A 26,315-nucleotide genomic window follows, 5' to 3' on the forward strand; every position below is an offset into this window, starting at 1 on the left:
ATCGAAAAATACCGCAAGAGAGCAGTTATCGACTGTTCGATAGGCTGAAACAGTAATTCAATATATGAAAACCCGCCAAAATTTGAAAACAATGGTAGTTATTTATTTTAAAATTTGTTAGACATACACTTTGTTTAACATAAATGTTACAAAGTCAATTACACAGGCGATATTACAAAAATAACAAATAGGTCTCTTCGGTGCCAATCCGATGAATACATATGTAATTTTGTAAAGCTCGAGAACTTGCTACGGATTAGTCACTCAAACGATAAAGACTTCTTATTTTGATAATACCTTTAACCATGTTAGAGTTGCACATATGGAAAATTGTTTGTATGATTGGGCTAACAAATAACATATCTAAATAAATTGGTACTAAATGTATATATAGTTATGGTGTGTACGGTACGTAGGATCGGTGGATCCAACAGAGCTCTCGTGTGGTTTTGTGGACTCACATCGGCAACAGCGAGTGGCTAACACTGCTCTCATGCGAGACGGGTCGCTCGATGGTCATTGAGGACTGCGGCACCTGGCTGTCTGTGCTGATTCCCAGGCTGGCGTAAATCTCCTTCATCACGAAAAGAATTGTATCTTCGGAGCCCCTGCGATAGATAATCCATAATTGGTAAATAAATCCATATTAACAGACTAATTTAAGATGATAACTTACCAGTAGCACACATGGCTGCTCAAGGCGAAAATGTATTCGTTGATGAATTCTAGGGGCGCTTCCTGAAGCACGTAGTCCACACGCTTTGAGTCGTTCAGCTTACCCAGGGGGAAATCAAGTTCTATAAACTCAGGGTCAGAAGCCGTCGTCGAATTGGAATCGGTGCGATTTCGTAGTTTGCAAGACGAGCTAGCAACAGAACTCTCGTCATGATCTTCGTGTTGCTTTTGAAAAGCTTGCGATGAAGTCTGGCTTGTCTCTTTCTCCAGCGACTCCTCGGCTTCCTTCTTTACCTTCGTCACCGTAGTCAAAAAGTTTACGCTGTCCAGCGTGGTCTTGAAGGTGTCCATAAATCGCTGCTTGATATCCGCACCCACACGTGACATCGTCTCCTTCAGCTCCAGGTGCATGCGTTTTCGTCCCTTGTGGTGGGGAATCAACACCGGTCGAATGCCGTTCATGTCTGGATTGACAAGCGCCTCGATCCGATAGGCTACCGGATCGAAGGGATGGAATATGTTGTAGAAACCCGGACACGTGGGCAGGTGGAAGTCGAGGCCAAGCTTATCGATCCCTCTGATTGTTACAAACATTCCGATGGGTGAGCCCAAAGCAAAGAATTTCTTGGGGTGGAATATGAGCTGTGTGTACGTAATCACGGGCTGTCCCGTTCCCTCCGGACCCATCGCATAGCTGACTTGTTTCGGCAAAAGATCGCTGGTTGGTAGCTGAACTTTTTGACTCGTTTGCTTTTGGGGAAGCTGGTCGGGATTCTCCTTAATAGACAAAATACTTTGAAAATTGTTCTATTGATCGCAAATGTTTTACTCACTTTATTCTCTTCCTCGCTTTCCTTAAGCGGTTCCTGATGGCACAGCAAATCGAATAGGATTAGGGAGCCGAGACTGTGTCCTGCCAACGACACTCCCCCATTAAATTCAGGATGTCGCATTCGGTACTTCAGGTAGACATCGTTAAGCGCATCTGCCACCGTGTTCATGATCTTTTGGCAGTATTTCGGACTGGTGTAGAACAGCACGTCGAGCAGCGTGTCATTGGTGAAGTTTCGAAGGCGAGGAATGGACTCCAACGTGATGGACTTGAGCTTTTCGTCGATGCCTAGCTCTTCGGAGTGCAGGTGACCGTGCCACGAGATGGGCAACACTTCAACGCGACCAACCAGGCCCATATCTGTTGAGTTTTTGTAGTGCGACTGAACTAGTTGCTGGGCAATAACACGAAAGTCGTCCACTATGAATGAATTAATTGGTTATTTGCAAGAACATTTAGAAACTCAAGTATATAACTTACCCACTTCCTCCACGGAACGCATTTTTAGATCGCAGGCTGAACCAATGCCATGGACCATGAAAAGCAGGTGATCGACTCTCTGCGATTCGCCTTGTTCGATGGTAAAATCATCCAGGTCCCTCTTGACAACTCTCGGTCGCATGGAACCCTGTGTGCTGGCTCCCCAAGTGTCTGCATTCTGTTGCGGCAGGAAGTGAACGATGACTGTAGGTCCGTGGAAGACCACCTGTTCGCCATTGGCCAGCATGATCTTCTGATGCCATTCGCCAGTCTCGGCAGATCGCTTGTATTCCGCTTCAAGTAGTGCAGCCGTATCCTCGGTGTACGGAACATACTTGGAGTCAACTCCCTTGTAGAACCAGGAGCAGCGTCGCACTTCGATGGCCTTTCCCTCCCAGTAAACGGGAGTCTTGGTGCGTTCCTTGATGTTTACATCGTAACGGCCACCCTCAACGGGAATAATCAATGAGGAATCGTCTGGAATTGCGATGTAGTCATAAGATGATACTACTTGACATGTTTCTACAGCTAAGTAAAAGAATGTGCTTACCAAGGTTTAGGCTGGTTTCCAACAAGGCCGAATCATAGTGGCTGAATGGTGTCCAGATGAACTTAGTGTCCACGCTGCGCTTGTAGAACCAATGGACCACCACTGGTGAGTACGGCTAAATAAAAAATTGTTAATTTATTTAAATATTTTGTAGGTATTTTATAACGTACTATAGCCACGGGAGGCGTCGCCACCTGGCCCTTGTCGCTGCTGGCACTTGCCATTCTGAGCTCTCTGAGGATCTCCTCGGGCAGCTCGCCCAGATGCTGCTGGACTAGATCGTCGCCCGATTGGCGATCGGTTTGTGTTGGTGCTGGAGCAAGGGTCGAGAACTCTGAACAGGCGGACGAAGGCGGCTCGACAAGATTTGAAACGGGCGTCTGGGAGCGCTCTTGCAGCTGCTTTACAGCCACGCCGCTGTGGACGATGTCGTACTTGAGTTCACCTGGTGCAGCGGGTTGATCCTGCAACGGTGGATTGTTGAAGAAGTTCTGGATGCGCTGATCCTCGTTAGCTTGCTGGATTTGCGACTGGGTCTGAGGAACCTGATCGAAGAAATTGACGGGATCGCAGTTTACAACTGGAGCAACAGGTGCTGCAGTTGCCTCAGGTGCGACTGTTGGTGGCGCAATGGCACTATGGCCACCAAAATAGCCGTCGAAAGAGTTGACACTAGAATTTTGGTTTGAATTTTCGACGAAACTGGGTGCTTGCTGGGTTTGGCTTAACAAATCGAATCCTAGAGCAGCTGTGGCAATATTGGAATCACTAGCCTCTGGCGGCGGCTCTTGTGTCAATGGTGGCGGCGCAATTCCCTGCTGCACTGGCAAATCAGGAAACACACTGCTAGGTGCTGGGCTTCCAAAGAAATTGAAGTCGGCGGATGTAGCTGTTTCTGGTGCTGTGCTGAAGAAGCTCTGCAGCGGCGAGGGAGCAAGTGGTGGCTGGCTAAGAACTTCGTTTTCGTTCTTCGGCGCAAAGAATCCAATTGGAGGTGGAACCAGTTCTGCTTTTGTTTCCTGAACCAAAGGTGTAGCTTTAGTTTGTGCAAATGGACTAAACACCGTTTGGGTTTCGGAGTTGCCCTGGAAGAGATTAGTTGTGGTGACCTCTGGTGATCCTTGGAAACCAGGAGGTGCATCAACCAGCTCAGCCGATGTAGCCGGAATCAGATCAGGTGTGGATGGTGTGGTTGTTGATATGGAAGCAAACAACGAAGATGTCGTTGGTGGAGCAAATAATGAAGAAGTAGAATCCCCTTGAGGGGGAGAAAAGAACGATGAAACAGGCGCAGAAACAGGAACAGGAACAAAGAGTGGAGCACTTGTAGCCACTGGTGGCGCAGCAAAAATCGCGCTGGCGCTGGTGGAACCAGTTGGTGGTGGTGGATATAGTGGTACGCCCTGACTTTGTCCCGACAAAGATGGCACTGGCACGAATAATGGAATCTCTTGCTCCACCGGCGCAGATGGTTCTGGGCAGACTATATCTGCTTGATCTACCTTACTTGCGGGCGGAAATAGTGGAGCACTCAATTCCGAGCTAGCTGCTGGGGTTTCTTCGATTACGGGTTCAATTACAGGAGGACCACTGTATGTACCTTCGCCGAGTTCGGTTGACAAGTTGGCGCTCTGAGTAGATTCCTGTGGTGGTGCAGATAAAGGTTCTTCCTGAATCTCAGATGGCTTGGACTCCTCTATTGGTGTTATTAACTCCTGCTGAAGCTGTGGTGTAAAAATATTTGTTGCCGTTGGCACTGGAGGCGGTGGCGCAAAGAATGGAATTCCTTGGTTCGATTCAGGCTCCTGGACAAGATTTGCACTTCCTGAGGAAACACTTGCTTCTTGGTTCTCCGGTTGGGTTTCTATCGGCGATGGGGCATCAAAGAATTGACTTGCGGACGGTGCTGTAGCAAACAAGGAATTTTCTTGATGTGATGAAGGTCCTTGCACCAGAGCTTCCAAAGTTGTCGATGGCGCAGCTGCGGTTTTCTGTTGGCTCAAACCAGTTGTTTGTTGGGGATTAAAGAATGGAATAGCCGTGGAGGATGTTGTTGGTGCAGCGAAGAGTGGTACACTTGCAAAGCCAGCTGTTGGAGGAGGATTAGCTATAGATGCCGATAGCGGAGGAGCAACGATTACACTTTCAGTTGCTGGTGGAGGGTCAATAGGTGCTGCTTGTGGAAGAGCAACAGTTGCACTGGGAGCTGTCACGTGTCCTGGTGGATTATACACTGGCGGCGTAAAGAGTGGAACTCCTTGGCTAGTTTGAACCTCTAGCTGGCCTACTGAATTGAAAGATCCTGGTGCAGGTGCTCCAAATGGATTAAAAATTGCTGGAGTTCCAGATATGGGAGGCAGAGGTGCGGCGAATCCCGAAGATGTTGCGGTTTCTTGAGGCGTCAATGGACTTTTGTAGAGACGAGTTCCCTTCTGGAGGCGATATGAAGCTTGTCCAGCGGCTGGCGGTGGTGCAGCTGTTCCTGGCAAGGGATTCGGATTTGAAACTGGTGGGACACCAGGCTGAGCGGCTGCTGGTGGAAATATCCCTGTAGGTGGACCACCTGATGATGTAATCGGTATGGTTGGTACTGCTTCTCCTGGGTTTAAGAATCCGACAGATTGTGTTGCTGGAGTCGCTGGTGTTGCAAATGGTCCAACAACAGGTGGAACCTCACCTGTGGTAAAGAATCCTCCTAGTGTCGATGTTGGAGGAGGATTGCCTGATGGAACTGTTAAAGGTATTGTTGGAACAGCTTGTGGGTCAAAAAATGACACTGCGGGTGCAATTCCCTGGTCGATTTTCGGTGGTCCCGGAAAAGAGAGAACTCCTACTGCAGATGCGACCGGAGGATTGTTCGCTGGCAATGCAGATTGGCTCACAGTTGGTGGCTGAACAGGCCGCGGAGCAACAGGAGGAACTGATCCTGGAGTAAAAACTGAAGGCGGAACAGCTGGGACAGTAGCAGGAGAAGGCTCCTACAGCTGGGGGAGCAGCTGCTTGTGTTCCAGGCGGCGCGAAGAAGTTTCCGACAGAAGGAGGAACTATTGCCTCGGTCGAGGGTAAGGATGTAGGTGCTCCAGGTACGAAATAACTTCCTCCCGGCGGAAGGGTTGAGTTTGGTCCACCAAATAAGTTCGCAGGTGGAGCTGGTGCCGATGTGGTAGTAATGTCTAAGTAACTTCCTACTGGCTGGGCATTAGTGTATTCTGGTTCACTGCCTCGCCCAGTGGCGGATTGAACAAGTCCTGTGATATTTTGAAGGACTCCTGTGGGTACGAAGCTGGTCAATGAGAAGAGTCCTCCACCGGACTTGCGTTCCTCTGCGGGAATCGGAGCTGACTGAGCTGATATGTCAAAGGGTGCAGGGTTTGCTGCGTATGTTGGCTGTGGTGGATATGGTGGCGTCTGGAATGATGGAACCGCTTGGGGAGCCTGTGGAGCCTGTGCAGGTGGTCCAGACTGCTCTGAGAATCCAGGAATGGGAGCGTATAGCTTCTTCCTGGCGGTGAATCGGTAAGTATTTGGATTTCCCGATGCAGGCGGTGGTGCCGGAACTCCTACGTTCGTTGGCGGAACCTCAGTAGGTGCGTAGAACTTGGGTGGTTCGGGGGCGACCACTTCATTTGCAGCCGCTGGCGGAGCTGCATAAAAGGGAGCAGGCACTGGACTTGCTGGCTGAATGTAGTTGGCCTGCTGAATGTAAGAGGGCTGAATGTCTAGTTTGGGCTCCTCCGAGGTCTCCCTGCTGCCGGCGTAGATCCGCTTCGAGAAGGTGGAAAACACATTGGAGGCCACCGCAGGCAGGGCAGTAAAGGAGGAGGCCGCCTGACTCAGCAGCGAATCGTTTCCAGCTTCCGGCGGTGGTTCCAACAGAGGATTGGCGTTTCGATCGCCTGCGCCTTGATATGGACTCGATCCACCTGCGCCAACGGAATCCTCGCTGCTGGTATTCAAGTTAATCTCGTCGAGGACTTCGCTGTCGTCAATGCTCGATGGCTGACCAACGGTAACCAATGTTTTCGGTTCTGAAATAAAGACAAAAAACCCATTGGTCACAATGATGCTTAATTGTTTCAACAATTAAGTGTTTAATTGAATGTCCATAGGAAGGTATTATTTGGAAGTGACCAATTCCCCGCATTCCCTCCCGTTCTGCACACAAAAATAAGAAACTTAAGGTCGTCAAGAAGTTAAGGCTTGTAATGAATGCTAATATCGGCACAATTCAAAACGTAACCGTCATAAACGAGTTTACGGATTGGCACTTGGAATCAAAGTAGGAACTGGACTTCAAGATGCAGGTTGAGTGGGCAAACTAAACAAGCAATAGCCACAATCAAACATGCAACAACATTATCACAAACGGAGTTATTTATTAATTATGTGGAGATGGTAAAAAATCATTAAATCACTATTAGTTTAAAAAACCAGTACTATTTAATAAAATACTTGAGAAGGTAAGCCATGGTTTATAATTTGTTATTGCACCGACTGATTGCTCTCAAATGGTTTCCGCCATCAATTTGGCTAGATAAAATGGTTAATGGTTCAACAGTTTGATTAACCCATAATAACAAGCAACATTCATGGGGAAACTGGCAAACAAACAGGTCAGTTAACGTTTTTTAGCTGGCTTAGTGGCTTAATCCACACTCTAATTCCGAATCGGGTTTGTCTACTGCGTTGGGGGTGTCATAAAAAGCCAAATCTTGACATTAGCCGTAGTATAAATGCCATGGCATTTGCAGAAGAAGCGCCGATGAAGTTCCCCATGAATGTGAAATGCAAAACGAAATGTGAAATGAAAGCACATGGCCGCAAAACATGGCAAACGTGTCATTTGGCCAGCGAATACGTCAAAGAATTCACCTCGATCTTGAAACGTGATTGGATCCGAGGCGTATTTGCCGGCCAAAAGGTTTTCGCACCTCGACGACTTCAGACTATTTTAAGAACTGCATTGTTCACATGCTCAAAAGCGAGTTTGGAATTCTTGTCGCAGCTGCATAACCAGATTTCCAAAGCCAGGCCAATGAATTAGAATTATGAATAGCGCAAATTATGGGATTCTAAATGCGATCTTTGATTCAAACGGGCTTGCTTCTAAGCTAGTCTACCTGGTCTGAAGTCCAGGTACAGATGCGTCCGTAATGGTCAGGTTTCCTATGCATATCAGTGTTAGTTTCCACAGAGTATTTTGTATAAAGTAATGTGCAATCCAGTTCATTAATTACTTTCATGGATTAGTTATTAAGGAACTAAATTGCCGCCCATAAATATGCTAATATTGTAATGTTACAATGGAAATTATCGAGATTGATAAGAGATCCTATGGTTTCGTTGCAAATATGTTAAATGTTTAATGGTAACAGTTATTATAAATAGTTGTAGTTTGACCTGAAATGTTTCATTAATTACCGACCTTCTTCTGCACTGTTTTTATATTGTATTCGTTTAAGTAATTTTTTCCTTTTTGCTTTTTTGTAATCTTAAAGATCTTAACACAAAAGATACAAATATTAGTTTGGATAGTATAAATATGAAGTCATTGCAAAAGCGAAGTGATTTCATTGATAACTGACTGATTATTAAATTATTGAACAAATTAATTAATTAATGTGTAATGTGTAATGTGGCTTTATTTTAATTATTTAGCATATAAATTGACTAATGTATATTTGTAGCTTCAATTACTGGTTGGAAAATTATGATTTATTTTGCCATTTTTCCAATGAGTGTCAGTGAAAAAGCTTAAATCACGCGCAAAACTATTTTTTGCCGTATATTCTCGCCACTTGAAGGCACTTGACATTGTCGACTTTGTGTTGTCACTTTAAGGGTCGTCATTTGTAACGGCTAGGCAAAGTTTAGTTATAGCAACTGGCCGAGGTGGGGCTCGGAAAATATTAAATAACGACGAAAAAAATTTCAAGTTTTCAGTTTGAGTCTGAGGTGGTTTTTGTTTTAATATTTACAAATGCTCGCAATGAGAATGACGCATTACGACAAATGTGTTAAAATAAATAAAGACGGTCGCTAGTCGTCTAACCGCAAAGGTGGAAAAAAGTAGAACAGCATAATTCATTTAAATTGCGAGCATACACAAAATGTGGAAGAATTTTATACCTTACTTATGAGAGCATGACATCATAACCAGATTTTGGTCACTTTCGAGCACTCAAAAGAAGCAGCATCTGAAAGATCTTCAGCTCCGTCTCAAGTGCCTGCACATAATGGCACTCAAATAAAACAATTAAGGCCCATATGAGCACGTCAAGAGCACGATGAAATCATTTGCAGGATACCCGAGCATAATATGTATTCGAGCCACAACAATGCCACTAAGAAAAAGCTGCCCCAAAAAAAGATTGCCATCAATTTGGGAATTTAAACGCTGGCCAAAGGCTCGTGCAGGTCGCATGCCAAAAACGCGATCCGAAAAAAACAACTAAGAAAACAAAGGATGGCAAAAATGTTTGGCATTGAACCCTCGGGCCAAAAAATAAAGCACCAAAAACTAAGACCGAAATGAAATCAAAATAAATCTCAATAAAATGCGTGCTCTGTGGAAATGATGCTGAAGAAGCTCCTCGAGACGTCGGCCAGTCTGCGTGTGCCAGCGGCTAAATGGCATAAATAAAGCGAGCACGACTTCCAATACTCTATCCCAGAGGTTTTCTGCCTCGATTTTTTACTTAAAAGCAGTTACGGAAAGTCACGGAAGTATGACACATACTGCTGACAAAAGAATATTAAGTAATCCGTCCTATTTTCCAAAACTGATTACTTTAAATAGCGACTTGTTTTCCACCAAGTACCCAAATAGTCTTTTAGCTAAAAGCAATCACAATTCTCCTGTCAAAGAAGTTATAGTCAGTTAAGTTTGTTGCATTATCTCGGAATCTATAAATACTCTAAGAAAAGGAAAGACATTTCTAGTGAACAAAGAAAATATTTATTGTTTTGTATATGGTGCAAGCACTTTCAGCACATTTATTAATTGTTATTCCATACACTGCAGAAAAGCAAGGCTCTGATTTACGAAATCCTTCATGTTTCTTGGCCAAAAAGCAATTTCTTACTTTTGTCAATTGTTTTGCCAAGTCTCTGATCAATTTTTTCCGACACTTTAATAAGTTTTCTGCTCAGCTGTGTAAGTTTATCCACAGTTTTCTTGAATAAATGTATCATACTTTTTCCAAAATAAGTATTTGTGCGTGTTGGTTCGTTTTTGGAATGCATTTCTTGGTAGTCAATGAATTCCATAACGTACTGCATTTGTTCTTTTGGGGAATTCAGCTTATTGGCGCGATCTAAACAGCTCTGAAGAAATTCGACTTGGGAGGTGCACTTTTCCATATTTGATGCCCGTTTGATGGCCTCTTCCAGAGATCTCCTTACATTATGAAATATATTTGACCACGAATCGTCGGTATCAACATGCTCCAAAAGCTCGCAATCATTTCCCTGCTCCAAGGGAAATCCAATGGAGAGACACTAGGATGGCACATGCAATTAGACTAATGGTTACTTCTACTGTAAAATTCTTACCAACAAATTGAGTGATATAAGTATTCCAGAGAAACGCATATTACGGTGGCTTTAAAAACACTGATTGCCAAAGAAAAAAACGTGATCCTTTTATAGGACTCAGAAGGAATTTATTCTTTGAAATCGTCCATCAACTACCAGCATATTATTATTCTGAGCAATAATAGGCTCAACTCTCTAGAAAATTACGTTACCCTTTAGTGGAAGTGTGTTATGGCAGGGGACTCAAAGGAAATACAAACTCAGGTAGCCACAACTGAGATGTGGGGACTCCCATAATTTCGAAGGAATTCGATAATGCATTTGGACTTTATGGTTACGATATTGGTGACAGTCACCAACTGCCACACTAATCACTAGGTTACTTTTGACCATGGATGCCTTGCTATATTATGCATTACAGTATAATAGTTTTATAAACTTCCTAACGTTATGTGATACAAAACAGCTTTAGTGAAACAAATTATATGTCAATTTAATCTCACGTTTTTATTAATTGGGAAGAGTACACTTTGTTAAAGGAAACCGTGTTAAGTACTTCAGCGTGGGAATAGAGAACTCAGATAAAACATTTCTAATCGTATCCACATTCGTATCAACTTGTGCCACGAAATTATGATATTCGTTTTGGTCTTTTACACTTTGACTCAATTCGCGTATATCGGCTTTCATGTCTTTTATGTCTCTTGAATATATGTAACTATACGGTTCCCCATCAGCACAAGGACCCCCTTGATATTCCTGTGAGGATGCGTTGAGATATTCAATTCTTTGTGCCCAAGGACTGGATGCACTTAAGTCATTTCCACGATTTTTCAGGTTTTGGAGGGAAGCAACCTGTTGCGTACAGGAACGATATGATTGTTTATATCTGATTTGAGTCTCCAGAATAGAATTGGCTAAATTTTTACTCTTTTCCCACCAATCATTCTCCTCGTCTTCAAATTTGGCAACATTTCTGATAAATTCGCAAGCATTTTCCGCATTTGGCTCCAGTGGAGTACCATTTGCTGATAACTGCGGTCAACAGATCAATAATAGATTAATAATTTGTATTAGAATTGGTTTCTGAATAGCGTACCAGTACAGCCAGCCAAACAATGAGGAGATGGAAGTACATTGCCTTATTCATTTTATAGAACTGCCCTTTTTCGACGCATACACGCTGCTTTATAGAATTCCAATGCGACTGTCGCAGTATCGCTTATTTCTATAAGTACGCCGAGATAATCTGGACGTCTAGAAGACAAAGAACAGTTTATATAATGTAATCTGTTATATGTCTATACACTGTGAAGAACCTGAGCAGTAATATACACTAAGTAATATCACTAAAATCGTGATACTCTCACGATAAGTGCATTATTTCGGGACGAACTAACAAAAGACTTAGGCAACAAACTCAGGTAGCCACCAGTTCAGGTGAAAAAGGAGATGGGAGTCGCATATTTTTGAAGGTATTTTTCGGGGTTTTTTCCCCGGGCACATGAGTAAACCCTTCGTGGTAGGGGTATGCTAATTGTGTCAGCCACCCATTGCCACACCCACTGACCCGTGACGCATCTGCCACAATCTCGCTTCCTCCGGGTTATTCCGATTGCGGATTCCTATGACTCTATATCTTATCGATGGGGCGGCCTGAGGTGTGCCATTCCGTTTCAACGTTTAGCTACATACATCCACATTCAGCCAATTGTTCAATATTTAAACAATTTATGAGCCACAAAAGCATACAAAATATACAAGTGCGACAAGTACAAAAAGGTCAGTAATTAGTGGAGTTTGTTTTAGTAGATCGACAGTCGTGCAGTGCTTCACAAGTGCGTTCTGTGAATCGAGTGGATATTGTGAAAGTGACATAACACTCAAAGGATTAAGGATATTAGTGTATTATCAGATGCAATTATTAACACAAAGCTGACACCGCCTTGCGCCAGTTCGTTCTGCGAGAGGCTCGTTTGGCTGCCACTGCGAAAACAAGTTGGTAATTGTTGATTAACACTCTTGGGACATGCGTACGCGTTTATATATTCATCATAAAATTAAACCAGCCGCGGCTTCCATATGTGAGCCCATAACAACAGCAGCACAAACAAAATCACAGGCCGAGCAAGCGGCAAATGGAACGATAATCACAAAAATCGACCCAAGCCGATTGCCAAATATTTAATTTGTTTTATTGAAAGGGTTTTTCTTTTGCGTTCGTTGCCGGAAAGTTGTTAATTGAAGCAGTACCCGAAAGCAGGAACAACTGCAAAAGAAGGCGAGCAACAAAAATTGATTGCATAATTATTAACGAAAGCACGACAACAGCGTAATATTCGCAAAGTGAAAATTGCGTGAGCTGCATAAATTCTGGATGCAATAAATTTGTTTACAAAACGTGCGGAGATATCTCCTTGCCATCGACTCTTTGATACTCTTGCTACGTTAATTCAGATATTCGGAAAATGAAAATATAGTAAGCTCATAAATATGTCAACTTTGCAGTTATATACACTATGGTATATTTATAAAGTTAAAATCTTACCAAATGAGAGCTTTGACCGCATGCCCATGTCTCTTCGCTTTAACCACACAATTATCACTTAATAACTCAACAAAGTGTTGCTATTCAAATCGCAATGCAGAGTGGTTCAATGGTTTCTGCCAAAGACCTCAGTATTGGGAGGTTTTCGAGATAGGCACGTAGGTCAAGATGGGCACGATTTCGCATGGAAAATAAGTCATGTCAAGCTCAAGATGCTCAACAATTTGTCATACAAGCTAAAAAGCAGCGAAATCATTGTGCTTAAACGTCGTGGTTGTGTTTACATTTATTTTTGTGAACAATCTAAGGTTCTGCTGGAATAACAATAAAGTGTGTTTTTACAACAGAGCCATTCTTGTTTGTGTCGCACACATTATTCATAGCCAAACGTTTTATTTAACAAACCCGGGTCTTACAGGTACTGCTTAAGTGGCAAACCCACAGTAAACTAATTTCTATGGAATTTCCAAGGCTCAGGTAAAGAAAGCAGGCTAAGCCCTTTTTTAATACACTAGGAAGAAAGAGAGGAAGCCTCAACGTTTCCGCATACAATATTTAAATGAACAAGTATACGAATTTATTGGACTACTATATATGTACGCGCTTGTATTTATTATGATTTTATTGATGCCATCAGCGACTGCCAGTCAGAGTTGTCATATTAAATTCATTTCACGCTCCATTTTAATGCAGCGGCCAGTCGGGTAGTCGAACTTCCACACAAGTTCAACGTCGGTATGTCTTGGATGAATTTTGACGATCACCAAGCCGATTACATATTCACTTTGCATGCCACCATTGCGGTTATTATTTGCCATAATGATTCCCAAACAAAAAGGTCAACATGCAAAGAACTCTGCCAGAAAGTTGCAAAATTTTATAACTCTGAACTTGAAACAGTTTTATTCAATTTGTTTTTGGTTTGATTGGTTCGAGGTCACTGTAGTTACTTAGCTTGTTCCTAGAGAAAGATTTTAAATGAACGTAGGTAGCCTTAAAGTGATAATAGTAATCTTTAATGAACAAAGAAGGCAATCACCCATATAAAATTGTAGTATACTTTCTTTGCAATATACTTATATTTATGTAACTGGTAAGAATAACGAATTTCACGGTGAAACCTAAAGTTAATCTATTATTACAGTGCAGGCTTTGAACTTTCGGCATATATGGCATATGAGTTGCTAAAAATACATTTGTATATCATAAAGCCTTAAACGACTGCATGCAAAACATCCTAAGCAAATTATTCTTTCAATCACAAGCATTACAAATACTTATCTTTAAAACATAAAAGTCAATAAATAAACTAGTGCACAGTATTCAATTGATAAGGAATATAAATATAATAAAAGAAGCTGATAAGAAAACTCCTATAAAACCCGGAGAGTGCATTGAAAGAATTGCAGTCACTTTTAAAGATTTGCGAAATGCTATTTCCCCGTATAATTTGTTTCCTGCCGCTGCTGGTGAGTTGTGCCAAGAGCAAACCCACTTTCAAAATGTAATCCTTGTTGCAATCCCAGGCACTTGCCAGGAGTGATCCTGTGGAAACGAATTCAGCAGCCATATGCGAGTTTTTCCAACACGTTCGAGCGTTTCAAGAAGACTGGTGGGATGATTCAGTAGTCGCGATGAGGACAATGTTGCAGGAAATGATCGTTGCCTTAGAGCCGTATCCCGAATATGAAGAATACAGGAAAACCATGCAGGACTATGTTGAGCAGGGAAGGACTATAGTAAAGTCAAGCAGGTTGGAAGATAAAGTCGCATTTGTTCAAGGATTCAATGAACGCGGTGACCAGCCAGTTCTAACCGGATCTCCTGCTAAGAAGCAGGCGCTCACCAGACCTTTAGACAATTTCAAATCGAACATGATTTTCAAAGTGCTCACAGAATTCCATAAAAAGTTGCTCAAAGCTGCAGACGACGTGGAGCGAGTTGTGCGATTCCCGGATAACTCTCCTAAGGATGAACTTTTTAGACTCCTCGAGAAATATCGCAGGAGTGGCATTGGCAGTCTTACTGAAGATATAGCTTCTCGTATCCTGGCATTGAAGGATAAATACCAATGTGCTTAGACCAAAAGTCAAGACCATATCTTTGGCACTAAATAATTGCAGTTTACTAAACTGAATATGTTTGTAAATAAATGTTCAGTTTGTATATAAATTTAGAAGCCCATGTCTGTTGCTTACTGATTAATTATCCTAACTCTTGTAATCATACACTTATTACTTTCGTATTTTCAATATTTGAATGAAACATATTCAACCCACTACTTGTGGCATAAGACACTTCAGTTGCGGTATCAGCAAGTTCAGTGTTGAGAATGATAGAGCAGTGATTGCATAACAGGTTGATGATACCATGGGAACAGAATTGCCATCTGAGCGAAGATATTTCCATGGCGCTGCCACCAAACATTCGTGTCATGAACACATCCAATTGTGGCATCAGCTCGGCAGCTCAGCTGCTCCAGCACGTTGCCTCGGTTTATCAGTGGCACGCTCTTCTAGATTCCAACCTCTGCTGGCCATATAGCAATAGCAGCTATAGCAGCGGGTATACCTATACACATACCCATATCTACATACCTGCTGCGTCGGCCGAGTAAAGAGAGCCAAGCGAACCAAGCCAAGTTGAGCCGAGCGGAGCGGAGCTGATCTGATCGGATCGGATGGGATCGGTTTGGAATGGAGTGGAGTGGCGTGGCATGGAGTGAATATGAGCAACGAACTGCTCCGCTGGTCGCAGCTTGTGTTTCTGCTTTCAGTTTCATTTGAGACGTTGACGCGATCGCCAGCAAAAAATAAAGCCAGCTGCCAAAATCGCAGTCAGCAAGTACAAGTCGCGCATGAGAAATATATTTAAACGGGTTAATCCAATACACGGTCGCAAATCGAACGCTCTTAATTTTGTACATTTTTTTGTTTCGGTCGCTTGCAATTTGCTGAACGTAAAATACTGCAGCAAGTGAATTTCTGAATTTCGGAATATCTGTGTGGTGGAGTTTTGTTGTTGTCGTGATTTGCATAATCGGCAAGTTAATAAACAATGCAAAGAAGTGGGCAAAACTCATAAATAAAGTGTACCGCTTAAGGTGTAATTAAAATTCATTGAGATTTTTTCGTGCGCACAGCAAGGAGAAAACAAGTTTGTTGCCTAAGTTATTTGTTTTGAATTTCAAAAATTCAGAAAACATTTAATAATAAATATTAAAAAAAAACAAGCTAGAAAGCTTTATTAAGTCCAGACCACGTCGACAAGAAGTTTCACAAAAGGCAAGTGAATGAAAAGCAGGTTTAATTAAAACATTTTAAGCAAATGGAAATACATAGGAAATACCTAGGAAATGCAAAGTAGGGAAATAAATAGTAAACCGTGTCCGAGTCAGCGCACATGAAGTTCGGCAAACAAAAAAACCAGAAACAATTCAAAAAAATATTTTCGAATCATAGTTTACACTGCGCCTACGCCGCCGTTTAGTTCTACAAACAGAATGCCATTAGTTTTGTTATTCCTAGGCCCATCAGAACCCTTCAAAGCACTAAAAATCAACAAATCAATTGGCTTTTCAATGTCAGGGAAATAAACAATAAAGGCGCGTGGGCTCGCTGAAGGGTTTTGATCCCCCCATGCCCCGATCCACAAGCACAAGTATTCATCACTGATGATCGTCGAGTAAAGCTGCCACAATTAGAGTGCATTTCAAGTCGATTCAGCTGACACGAAGGGGCTGGTCAGAGCGAAAGGGGGGGAGAGACATAGGAACGCAATTTGAATTTATAATTTTCGCAATTATTTTTCATTAATTTGTTGCAGCTATAAAAACGGCAGAATAACGTCCGAGTGATATAAAAATCATGGCGAAAATAAATGCTTACGCGTCTGTTAATCACATCGCGGCGACTGACTCCCCGTAATTGCAAAAGCAAAAGCAAAAATACAACAACGAAAAGAAATATGTAAATAAATAAAAACCGACAACGTGCTCGCCTCTCTAATTTGTTTATAGAACCATTTTGTTGGCGCTGTGTGCTTTTTTTATGAGCCGCAACAAATCAGCTGCTGACGCCTGTTGTGCCTGATTGATGAACTGCCTCAGCGGGTTTCGGTTTTTCGGCTTTTGGGTTTATCTAAGCACTTTTCCCTGATCACAAAATAGAGTGCCTATAGATCACAAATAATCTCCTTTAAATGTTGGTTTTTATGGGCTTTTTATGGTTTTTAATAATATAACCCATTGGAAGCTATGTAATTTGCAGACTCACAATCTCTACCAATTGTTAAATTATGTAATGAACCAAAGTTTATCTGGAGATAAGGGCTTCCTAGTAAGGTTCTATAACGAATTTATCTTATCAACCCGCAATAATAATTTATTATTAACAAAAGGTTATTTCCCAATAAGTAAATCAAAATATTGTTTACCCAAAAAAGGCCACTGTGGTTCGTCGTAGAACCTTATTACCCGAAACACAACTTTCTTTCCCCAAAAGCGTTCATCTTCTCGGAACTGAGGAGTTCCCCTGAACCTAAGGGCAATCTATCAAAGAATTACGTGACCTGCTGAGGCGGAGAATCTGAAATGAATAAAAGCCACCCAGCATTCGCCCAAAGATGTCTTATGAATGGGGATTGTGCAATGGACATTTAACATTTCAAAACGATAAAGACCAAGCATGGAGATGACAGACGAACGTGTCGTTCACGAATTTATCAAGACAAAGTTTTCCAAAAAAGAGAAAACGTGCAAGAGAAACGGGCAGACCCCAAGAGAGGCCTAAGCTCCGGCTATTTAATTGCATGATCCATGATCCCCGCTGACCCCCAATTTGGTGACCTTGCAACGCACGAAAATGTACAAATCGATTTGGAGTTGATTCAGCAGGCAGCCTGCCAAACGAGAAAAACGAACGCAGAATATTTTAACTTAATTTATTTCCATTTTACGCATCAATGCGATACTTTTGGATTTCAACTTGAATGTGTATATATCATTTCATTTCATTTTGTTTTATTTATTTGTATTTTTGTTTTAATCTTTTTTTTTGCGGCTTTGCATATTGTTAATTAATGGCAACTGGCTCGTTTCTGAGTTTTTACACTGCAAATCACGGGGCGAGAGCCCAGAGCCAAGAAATCAATCACTCAAATTGATTTGTGGGTAATTTGTTATTCAAACAAGTCGCAGAAGAAACGACTGCAAATATGCAACAAAAAGTATAAGCACACAAACGGCGAGTGCAAAGGAAAATAGCATATCATAAAAGCGTTTTGCATGTTGCCTTAACCAATGTGTTAATTGCATTTGCTTAATTAAATATTATAAATTGATCAAATTGAAGCCACAAAGTTAGCGTGTTCCTCCGGCTTTAATCAAGTTTAAACATTTATTTTTACTTTATTCACAAATGGATTCACATGTGTGAGTTTACACAACCACGAGAAGTCGTTTGTTTTTTTTTTATGGCAAATTTGTTTTATTGTCAACGTCGTCTTCGCTTTCTGTGTTTCTATTTTCCTCACCTGCAGCAGGTTTAACGAAAACCTTGACCATATCTTTGTATATATGCTTTTAATACTCTACCCGGTTATTTTCGACGAGCTACTTGGGCTTTTAGTTGATTTTTGGCCGAACTTTTCATCACATACTAATGTTTTACCAGTCCTTAAGTGGTTTGGATAAGTTCGTGCATCAAGGCTTAGTTTTACATTATTGCATGCTCATGAACATGACTTTGACAACGTATTTTTGGCTCCACAAAAACATTATGATGTGTATTTAAGCCAAGTTACATTGGTACCTTTTTTTTGCTTCTATGACTAGCCCGATGTTCTTTTATTTAATATAATTTGTATAGGATCAAGAGTAACAGAGATAAACTTTCAACTACAATTACAATTACAAACTAGTCTAAAATCATGTTCGAACAAGGTTAGCAACTGATTAAATTAAAATCAGATCTAGTATAATTATAGAATTATATAATATTTATTGGCATGTATTTCCTGATAGTTGTATCTCTGAAGCTAGCAGCATTTGAATTTATACAACACCCTTTGTCTATCATTTCTCACATTTCAATCCATATTCAAACACTTTCAAACTATTAAAACAAATTTTAAACAACAAATTCCCCAGAATTTTGTAGTTAAATGGAAATTTCCTCAAAACTCTGCAACGCCAATTTGCTATAAATGTTCGATTTGTCAGCAATAATTATTTAAAATTATTTTAATAACAAGCCAGATGATTATCACAATGAGCAGTCATAACATTTCACTTTTTCGCATTGCGAAAGTGTTGAAAAGAAGATCAACAGTCGAAAAAACGGACACAATCTATAGAAAAACTAAAAATAACGGCTCGACAAAAGTAAACTCGAAATAATAATGAATAATTGCGTCAATTAAGTAAGCGAAAGAAGTCAGTCAATTAATCAATCAATCATTGAACTCCAAAACGCTTTCCAAAATCGTATTTTGACACATTTCTTTGCTCCATCATTTCTTGCAGACTTTTATGCTGACAACTGAGGATAGCTAAGATAATATCAATCGAAATGATTTTGAGAACGCAACTCTGGCTGGGAGTGCTCCTGGCGGCGTTGCTTCTTAGCCCCATAGTTTCTGGAGAGGATGAGGACTATGGCGGCGAAATGATTGGCTCTAGCCTGGGAGGCAACGATGAGATCTACGACCCTGCTCAACTGGAGGCCGAGGTAGAAAAAGAGATGGAGCAGCATCGCAATAGCTTGGAGGAGGACCAAACCGAAAGTGCCCAGGTCATGGAGATGGAAATGAGCACGATGAGGCCCATGGAGAGCAGGATGAGCACCATGGCTCCGTATTCCGGGGAAAACTCATCCGCCGAAATGATGGATGATGCTTCAACACAGAAACATGTGTCAAAGGTGGACAAACCCGCACGCGATTATTATTACGAAGACGCGCCTGAGGATGAGATGGTGGCCAGCACCACAGCAAAAGTGGTCACCACCATGATACCGGAATATGTGCGTCAAGCCAAGGCAGAGAGATTCCCGCAGCGAGATCAGGAGCACACTGCATCCGACTACATCGAGGAGGAGGCCACCAAGTCGGCAGATGAGCAGCCTCCAGCCGATCAGTTCTACCGAGTTGAGCAACACGAACCCATTCCCCAGGCTCAAGTCCAACAGCTGCCCAGTCGGGACAAGCCCAAACCGTTTGAGTACTCCTCCGAGGATGACTACTACGACGAGCATGCAGAAGTCAAGACGACCACAACAACCACTACCACACAGGCACCTTTGCCCATACTGAGGGCTCGTTTTGGCGGGTTTCCCTGGGCCACCACCACGGCACCCACTCAGGCACCTGCCACCAGTTCAACAACCTCAACGACAACTACTTCAACCACAACCACGACCACCACATCAACCACAACAACGCCCAGTCCCAGAAAACAGCCCAAGCACATCCAAGTGACCGGTGGCCTAAAGCCGGAATTGCTGCCCGCTGATCAGCTGCGCAACTACATCAAGGATGTGTACATTCGCATGCCCCTGGCGGTGATTGTGGATCCTTCATCCGCTTCCTTGGAGCAGGCAAAGCGTCTCTATATCGATGCTTTGCAGGACAAGAACATCGATATCAAGATCGTTTTGGTAACACTTAATGCAGCCGGTAGGTTAACAATCATAATAATTTAAAGTACTTTCAGTTGTCACTCTTTTAGAAACAATCTTTTTTTGTGTGGATATGAGCTTAAAAACATATTTCCTTCCACTTAGGTGCTCCCTCTGCCTTCAGCTTCAACAACACCCGGGAGTTCATCGCTGGCTTGAATAGCACCAAGGAGCACGAGGGCGGCAACTCGTTTGTGGGCGTGTTGCATGCCGCCGAGCTGGTTCCCTACGACAGTGCTGTTTTCATCTCGACCGCAGTCATCCCACCGCACACGGAACTGGTCCAAGATGCGGCCATCACTCTGCTGAAGAAGAGGATCAGGGTGAGTTGATCAACAGTGAAAAAAACTTGGAAGTAAACACGTTGAACGATCTAAAATACTCTTTGTAATCTGCCGGATATTTTTATAGTTATTCCTTTTGTGGTACGGAGAGCGATCGGGCAGCGAAAACGAAACGGAGGACGCAGTGGGCGGCATTCTGGGTGAGGTAGCCATCCGATCTGGTGGCGAGATCATCCACATTGTGAGCACCGAGCACGGACAGCATATAGCTGGCAATACGGTGAGATATGAACGCGATGATAGCAACCAGCAAACCCGACCCGCAATTGGGGTAATTAAAGTGTGCGGACCAGAGCCAGATTCGGCGGGTAAGGCCTAAGTGTTGAGAAACTGAAAGTGGCAACCAGATCCAGCCGACTTGACTGTTGCCCAAGCAGCCAACTGAGACGGAGCCACTTGGATTACCTCTCCAGTGGCCAGGCGGCAGCGACAGCACCACCACCAGCACCAGCACCACCGCCAGCACAGACAGGTGGTGCTCAAGACCCCGCGACTTGTTGTCGATGATGGTGCATCTTTTGTGGCTGTGCGGCCACTGCAAAACTAGGTTATGGAAAGAAAAGTGAAGGGCAAATCTGTTGGTAGAAAGGAAGCCTAGACGAAAATGCCGAAATTAACCCACACAGCAAACTCACAAAATGGCAAATTGAGTATTTTGTACTCAAATTCTGCGGAATGCGGAATAATACATTTGCATAATTTCAATTTCCTGTGCAAGGGTACTTTTGCAGAGGGTTTTAATCTTTCCCTTCTGTCTAAGGTTTATCAACTAAACTACTCTGTGTTCCTATTGTTAATGGACCTTCAAGCCTGATATATGTTTAGTACTTCGAGTTGGCTTAAATGTGTTAACACATTTGTTATTTATCGTTTTTTCAGCTCACCCTAGTAGCGGACGCGTATCAGGGCAGTCAAGAGCTGGATCTGCCGGTAGACACGACGCTGTCCAGTCTCCATGTGCGAATCGATGCGAATATGAGGCGGGCCACGATGGAGACGCCGAATGGTGGTTAGTGATCCTCGAAAAGCGAGTTACCAAGCACCGACTCCGTTTGCTCTATCGCACTTACTAACGCAGGGTTGTATTTTAGTGTTTAGCGACTTAAATGTGTAGGAGTCTGTGTGCCAAACCTACGTAGATCCTAAGTCTAATCCTCTTGATAATGGCACAAGCTTCCAATACCTTCCCAGATGTATTGACAACTGTACTACTGTGTAATTTATGTCCTTAGCTCGTAAGATCATTGACTAACCAACAGACCAATCGCTGCTCTCTAATCCCAAGTCAGCTATGCTGATCCTTGTATATAGCCGATGTCCCAACGCTTTCCTTAACCAAAACGCTAGTATAATAATAATGCTCAACAAAACCACACTTGACACTAAACTGTAGTACAAAGGAAATTTCAATATATATGTTTACTGTTTTACAGTTATAAAGTAATAAATGTTTTAGCTTTTTAAGGGTCCACAAATAAAACGAAACGATAAAAATCAAATCTATTTAACACCAAACACACAAATGATAACGATTTTAAATGATGACTGTTAATTGTCACAAGCTAATTAGCTAATCAGCTATATTGCAATGCAACTTAGCCATTTAAAATCGAATATTTTGCGTGTGCAGATAAATTATGTTTTACGAACTTCACCTTAACTTTATATCAGCACTTTGTGTTCTAGTCCCTTCTGTGTTTCGTCCTGTGAGGTGAGTATGCTTAATATATTTATTATCCAACTTAATCATGGAGCACTTGCAACTGTCCGGCACAAAATGTTATTGTTAACTAACTTAAAACGTAGAATGCCTGGAGGAATGGATCAAATATAACGAGCGTTCCCCCAGATTAATCATACGCCACGTCGAACGAGTGGACAAAGTCCGATTTTGTATTGTATAGCTAATAAAATGAAGATTGCACGGGGTCAGACAGAAAATAATTATGACTCAAAAATGACGGAATATAACATTTGTAGTCAAAACAGCGACTTATCGCACAAAACTGAAAATAACCATTGAAAGTATTGCAATCTTTTTATAACTTATGGAACAGCCGATTATAAACAAACTTATCTCCCGGAAGTTACCAACACAAACGCGCACTGCACATGTACAGCCTGAAAAAAATCAATTTTTTGGGGAGGTTATTGTTCACTGCCTGCCTCAACTCCCAACGAGTTGTGACCTTTTCAGAAAAGTATTTCAAAACTCGAACAAAAATTTCCCTTTGGTATAATATTTAACCATAAATCTTTAAATATTAACATACTTTGAGGTATATGCGCACAAATTTCAAGATTTTAAACATTTGAGGCGGCTTTATAGTTAGATATCTTTCACTTTTTTGTGAAGGCGGTTTTTTCTTAAAATACAATACATACATACGTACGTTTTTAAATAACAAAATTAGGCAAATCACATCACTGTCAAGGGCAAATTTAGAAACCGACCAGTTTTTGGTGATTTATTGCACTGGCTGGCTATGTCGTCAGCACTGATCTAGACTGGCAATTAATATGCCTCTTTGTCAACACTTTAGCGGCCTAAAATCGTACGATATTTGCTAAGTTTACGAGGAAAACCAATTGTTTTTGTCGCGGATTTTTGTAGACGTGTTTTTCTTTCACAACAACTACGGCGCAGCTGCCAGGCCAGGGTTGCCAAGGTCTCGCAGTTGGCTACAGATTACGGCCAATTGTGTTTATTTAATGTTTGTCCATTAATTATAATTATTGTGGCTCTAAAAACACGTTTGATGGCTTACAGATTGAATGTTTATTGCACAATTTTGATGATTTAATTAAAGGGGTACGCAATGCAATGGTCTGGCAACGCCGCGCAAACACCTGTAACAGCTGTCCGCGTTGCGCTGTGAATGCCAAACAGCTGTTCGACTGTTGTTTACTTTGGTTTTTTTTTCTACCTTTTAGAGATAAATTTGAAGAAACTAGCGAAATTCGGTGGAGTTAATGTCACCGAAACGTCAAATATCCAAGAACTCGATGCTTACGTACCGCTAAACAAGCTGCGACGCGCGTCGATTTTCAAACTGAAGTTACAGCCCGAGCTGCATGAGAAGTACAATGTGTTTGTGCGCGCCGAAAGAAAAGCGGATGTGTTTCTGGGTAAGTTATAGTGACAAAATAACAAACAACCTGGCGGTAGTGATTGCCACACAGAACTGAGCCCCAGTTAGCTAATTAAATGCTCTGAGACTGAGTTTCGGCTGATAATGGCCTGCAATCTGGGCTGTTTGCCCCAATGAATACAAATCTTGACTGATAACCGCGCTTCAACCTTGGATGGAATCGTCAGCGTTGACGCCATCATCGATTCATTTACATCTAGCAAAAAATACACGTGTGCGGAGCTGGTTTTGTAATTGTTTTCTATTTTCCCCACAGGCGACATCATTAAACGCATCGACAGCTACTACAAGACCGGGCAAACAAAGGCCAAGTCGGCCAAAATCCAGTTTCCCGACAAGGAGAAGGACACCGAAAAGCTAGAGGAAGATGTGGACTCCCCGAAGAACGATATCGAAACCTTTTCGGAGAAGGAAATCCAGAGTTCTCCAAATCTAAACCAAACGTTATTGGCTTCCAGCACAGGACAGCCGAGAAGCACCCTAAATGCCATGCTCCTCCAGCGATGTGGCACAAAAATTGAGTTGGGCACAGAATCGAAGCTGCTGGTGATGGCTGGTCAGACAGCTACGCTGCTCTTTGAGGTCACTAACATGAAAACGGAAACAGTTTACTCCACCATTCAGGTCACTGACGAACGGCGCTTCCTGGTTCAATTGAATCCTACCAGGTTAGAGCGCTTAAAATCGAAGTCTGTGTTGTAAACATTATACAAATTACGTACTTCTGCCTTTATAGATTAAGCCTGCGCGCCCTGGAGACGGCCACAGTGCGTCTGATTGTTCTGGTGCCCACTGGCACTGCTCAGGGCACCACCGACCGGATTACCTTCACCAATTATGGTCGCGAAACATCTACTCTGGCGGTAAATCTGAAAGTGGTCACCAGCATAGATGCTCAGGTAAATTAACTGCCGATAAGCTGACTATGAAAGCATAATTGAGATGTTTAAATATTATTTCCAGGACTCAACTGGACCCACACTGTCCTGGGAGTTTGGCAGCCGCTGTGATTACCTGACGCCCGAGTCCCTGAACTGTGGCGAGCGTTTTTGGACTGTGGATGTAACCGCTCAGGATTGGCAGTCGGGCATGATGCGTTTGCAGGCCACGCCGCCAGAGGGTCTTTTCTACAGGAACTATTATACTGCTGGTAGCACAGAGCCCCTGAAGGCAACCTACATGGCCTCTTGCTGCGAACCAAAGGTATCATTCGTCGCTTTTGATGCGGCCGGGAATCAGAGGAGCCTTACTATCGATGTCAGAGATGTGTATTTAAACGAGGCCGCCATTGCAGCCATTTGTCTTGGAGTCATTCTGCTGATCCTGCTTATCGCAGCCCTCATATGGAGCATTGTGTGGTGTTGCAGGCGGAGGAAGACGACGCTGGAGCTGCCTACATATAGATCCCACTCCACTAGGAGCATGGAGTAGATTGTTATGTTATTGTGCCAAGTTAGAACAGATGGGAACTCGAAGGAGTCAAATAAAAAAGCCATGATATAAAAAAGCCACCGTTTTACTAAAGTTACGCACATACTTAAGTACTGAAAAGAATTGCAACCCCTGGATTTATATATAAGCTATCCATAATAGAGTAGTAGTGGTGTCGGTGATTGCAAATAATTAAATGGATGACCGAACTTGCAAAAAAGTTCCTAATCTCCAGCTTATCAGGAAAAACATTATCAACAAACATTCACATTTAGATTTTACTTCACCAATATCTTATGTTTTGGGTGTACCAATAATGCTAAAAAATAACTATTCCAACTTATTACCTCATTAACTGAAGTATTCACTTCTAATTTCAGAAAGCTATTATATCATATCATCATACTTAATCGACTTGTATGACATTCATTTGATTAAGTGTAAACATGTGCAGACTTGACCCATTTACCATTACACCGAAAGAAGTTTAGAGTATCTTGATCTGTGATAATGTAAATCACAGTTTTATAAAAGGGCTAGAAGGTCAAGTGCGTGGCTTATCAGCTTATCATTATAGCAGCAACGAGCAACAGGTGACCCCCACTCCGCGTAAGATTCCCGAACGAGCGGTGACCCACTTACCGCGGTTCAAGATGCCAGCGATGAGGACGGGTGCCGCTGGGGGCGTGGCATGGACCACGGGTGGGGCGGCGGGCAGGAGCTGCGGCTTGTTGGGGAAGTCGTCGAAACTCAGGCCGGTCACGGAGGCGCTCAGAAGCGGATTTTTAACGACACGCGTCGGGTTGGCGTTGTTGTTTACGCGAGCGGACACGTCACCTTTCGATCTTTCCGACATGTTAGCGGCCGTTTTGGAGCTTTAAATTGGGTGAATTCGATATGTAGATGTGTGCCAGGTGCACAGCTGCCTTAGAGATATTTTTTATTCACAGGATATTAACACCCACAACGGATTCAAAGTGTTAAACCCGAGAAAACTTCCAGGCAGGCAACTCTCTGCTTCTTTCCGCGCTTGGCACTCACCATGGAAAGCTTTCACCAGGGCTGCAACGGATGTAGAAATGAACAGACAA

At 42.6% G+C, this 26,315-nt stretch overlaps 5 protein-coding genes across 9 annotated transcripts; 2 read left to right on the plus strand and 3 right to left on the minus strand.

The window, feature by feature from the left end:
- Nucleotides 1-80: 80 nt before the first annotated feature.
- LOC122626618 (nascent polypeptide-associated complex subunit alpha, muscle-specific form) lies at nucleotides 81-26,265 on the minus strand. The gene is given in 8 exon segments (XM_043806936.1): nucleotides 81-608; nucleotides 677-1,452; nucleotides 1,509-1,927; nucleotides 1,988-2,464; nucleotides 2,538-2,652; nucleotides 2,708-5,507; nucleotides 5,509-6,565; nucleotides 25,867-26,265. Coding segments are annotated over 8 exon segments (6,009 nt in total). The 5' UTR covers nucleotides 26,081-26,265; the 3' UTR covers nucleotides 81-457.
- Nucleotides 9,591-10,130, minus strand: LOC122626623. The gene is made up of 2 exons (XM_043806946.1): nucleotides 10,092-10,130; nucleotides 9,591-10,037 (listed from the first exon to the last, which is right to left on the minus strand). Exons 1-2 carry the CDS (start codon nucleotides 10,128-10,130, stop codon nucleotides 9,591-9,593), a joined length of 486 nt encoding a protein of 161 aa, XP_043662881.1.
- Nucleotides 10,584-23,539, minus strand: LOC122626622. Of its 2 annotated transcripts, none has more exons than XM_043806945.1 (3): nucleotides 23,035-23,539; nucleotides 11,173-11,330; nucleotides 10,584-11,108 (listed from the first exon to the last, which is right to left on the minus strand). In XM_043806945.1, exons 2-3 carry the CDS (start codon nucleotides 11,221-11,223, stop codon nucleotides 10,584-10,586), a joined length of 576 nt encoding a protein of 191 aa, XP_043662880.1. In that variant the 5' UTR covers nucleotides 11,224-11,330; nucleotides 23,035-23,539. The 2 variants fall into 2 exon arrangements, with proteins under 2 accessions (XP_043662880.1, XP_043662879.1); XM_043806944.1 differs by lacking the exon at nucleotides 23,035-23,539 and adding an exon at nucleotides 22,297-22,997.
- On the plus strand, nucleotides 11,903-25,281 carry LOC122626619. Of its 4 annotated transcripts, none has more exons than XM_043806939.1 (9): nucleotides 11,903-12,075; nucleotides 19,145-20,295; nucleotides 20,403-20,620; nucleotides 20,709-20,861; nucleotides 21,521-21,650; nucleotides 23,576-23,770; nucleotides 24,050-24,461; nucleotides 24,530-24,692; nucleotides 24,757-25,281. In XM_043806939.1, the coding sequence occupies exons 2-9, from the start codon at nucleotides 19,191-19,193 to the stop codon at nucleotides 25,222-25,224; spliced, it is 2,844 nt and encodes a 947-aa protein (XP_043662874.1). In that variant the 5' UTR covers nucleotides 11,903-12,075; nucleotides 19,145-19,190; the 3' UTR covers nucleotides 25,225-25,281. The 4 variants fall into 4 exon arrangements, with proteins under 4 accessions (XP_043662874.1, XP_043662875.1, XP_043662872.1 ...); XM_043806940.1 differs by having other exon boundaries at nucleotides 11,903-12,071; XM_043806937.1 differs by lacking the exon at nucleotides 11,903-12,075 and adding an exon at nucleotides 15,409-15,905.
- LOC122626621 lies at nucleotides 14,046-14,830 on the plus strand. Its single transcript, XM_043806943.1, has 2 exons — nucleotides 14,046-14,090; nucleotides 14,148-14,830. The coding sequence occupies exons 1-2, from the start codon at nucleotides 14,052-14,054 to the stop codon at nucleotides 14,700-14,702; spliced, it is 594 nt and encodes a 197-aa protein (XP_043662878.1). The 5' UTR covers nucleotides 14,046-14,051; the 3' UTR covers nucleotides 14,703-14,830.
- Nucleotides 26,266-26,315: the final 50 nt, after the last annotated feature.

Source organism: Drosophila teissieri, chromosome 2L (genome assembly GCF_016746235.2).
Source record: "Drosophila teissieri strain GT53w chromosome 2L, Prin_Dtei_1.1, whole genome shotgun sequence".
Taxonomy (NCBI): domain Eukaryota; kingdom Metazoa; phylum Arthropoda; class Insecta; order Diptera; family Drosophilidae; genus Drosophila; species Drosophila teissieri.

Bases quoted from the DNA above. Each gene is read 5' to 3' on its own strand.
- LOC122626623 (XM_043806946.1), bottom strand. From the start codon at position 10,130: ATGCGTTTCTCTGGAATACTTATATCACTCAATTTGTTG. The intron at 10,038-10,091 runs GTAAGAATTTTA...GTGCCATCCTAG, and splicing joins TTATATCACTCAATTTGTTG to TGTCTCTCCATTGGATTTCC.
- LOC122626622 (XM_043806945.1), bottom strand. From the start codon at position 11,223: ATGAATAAGGCAATGTACTTCCATCTCCTCATTGTTTGGCTGGCTGTA. The intron at 11,109-11,172 runs GTACGCTATTCA...TGTTGACCGCAG, and splicing joins TTGTTTGGCTGGCTGTACTG to TTATCAGCAAATGGTACTCC.
- LOC122626621 (XM_043806943.1), top strand. From the start codon at position 14,052: ATGCTATTTCCCCGTATAATTTGTTTCCTGCCGCTGCTG. The intron at 14,091-14,147 runs GTGAGTTGTGCC...TTGCAATCCCAG, and splicing joins TTTGTTTCCTGCCGCTGCTG to GCACTTGCCAGGAGTGATCC.
- LOC122626619 (XM_043806939.1), top strand. From the start codon at position 19,191: ATGATTTTGAGAACGCAACTCTGGCTGGGAGTGCTCCTGGCGGCGTTG. The intron at 21,651-23,575 runs GTTAGTGATCCT...TCTACCTTTTAG, and splicing joins GATGGAGACGCCGAATGGTG to AGATAAATTTGAAGAAACTA. The intron at 24,462-24,529 runs GTTAGAGCGCTT...CTGCCTTTATAG, and splicing joins GTTCAATTGAATCCTACCAG to ATTAAGCCTGCGCGCCCTGG.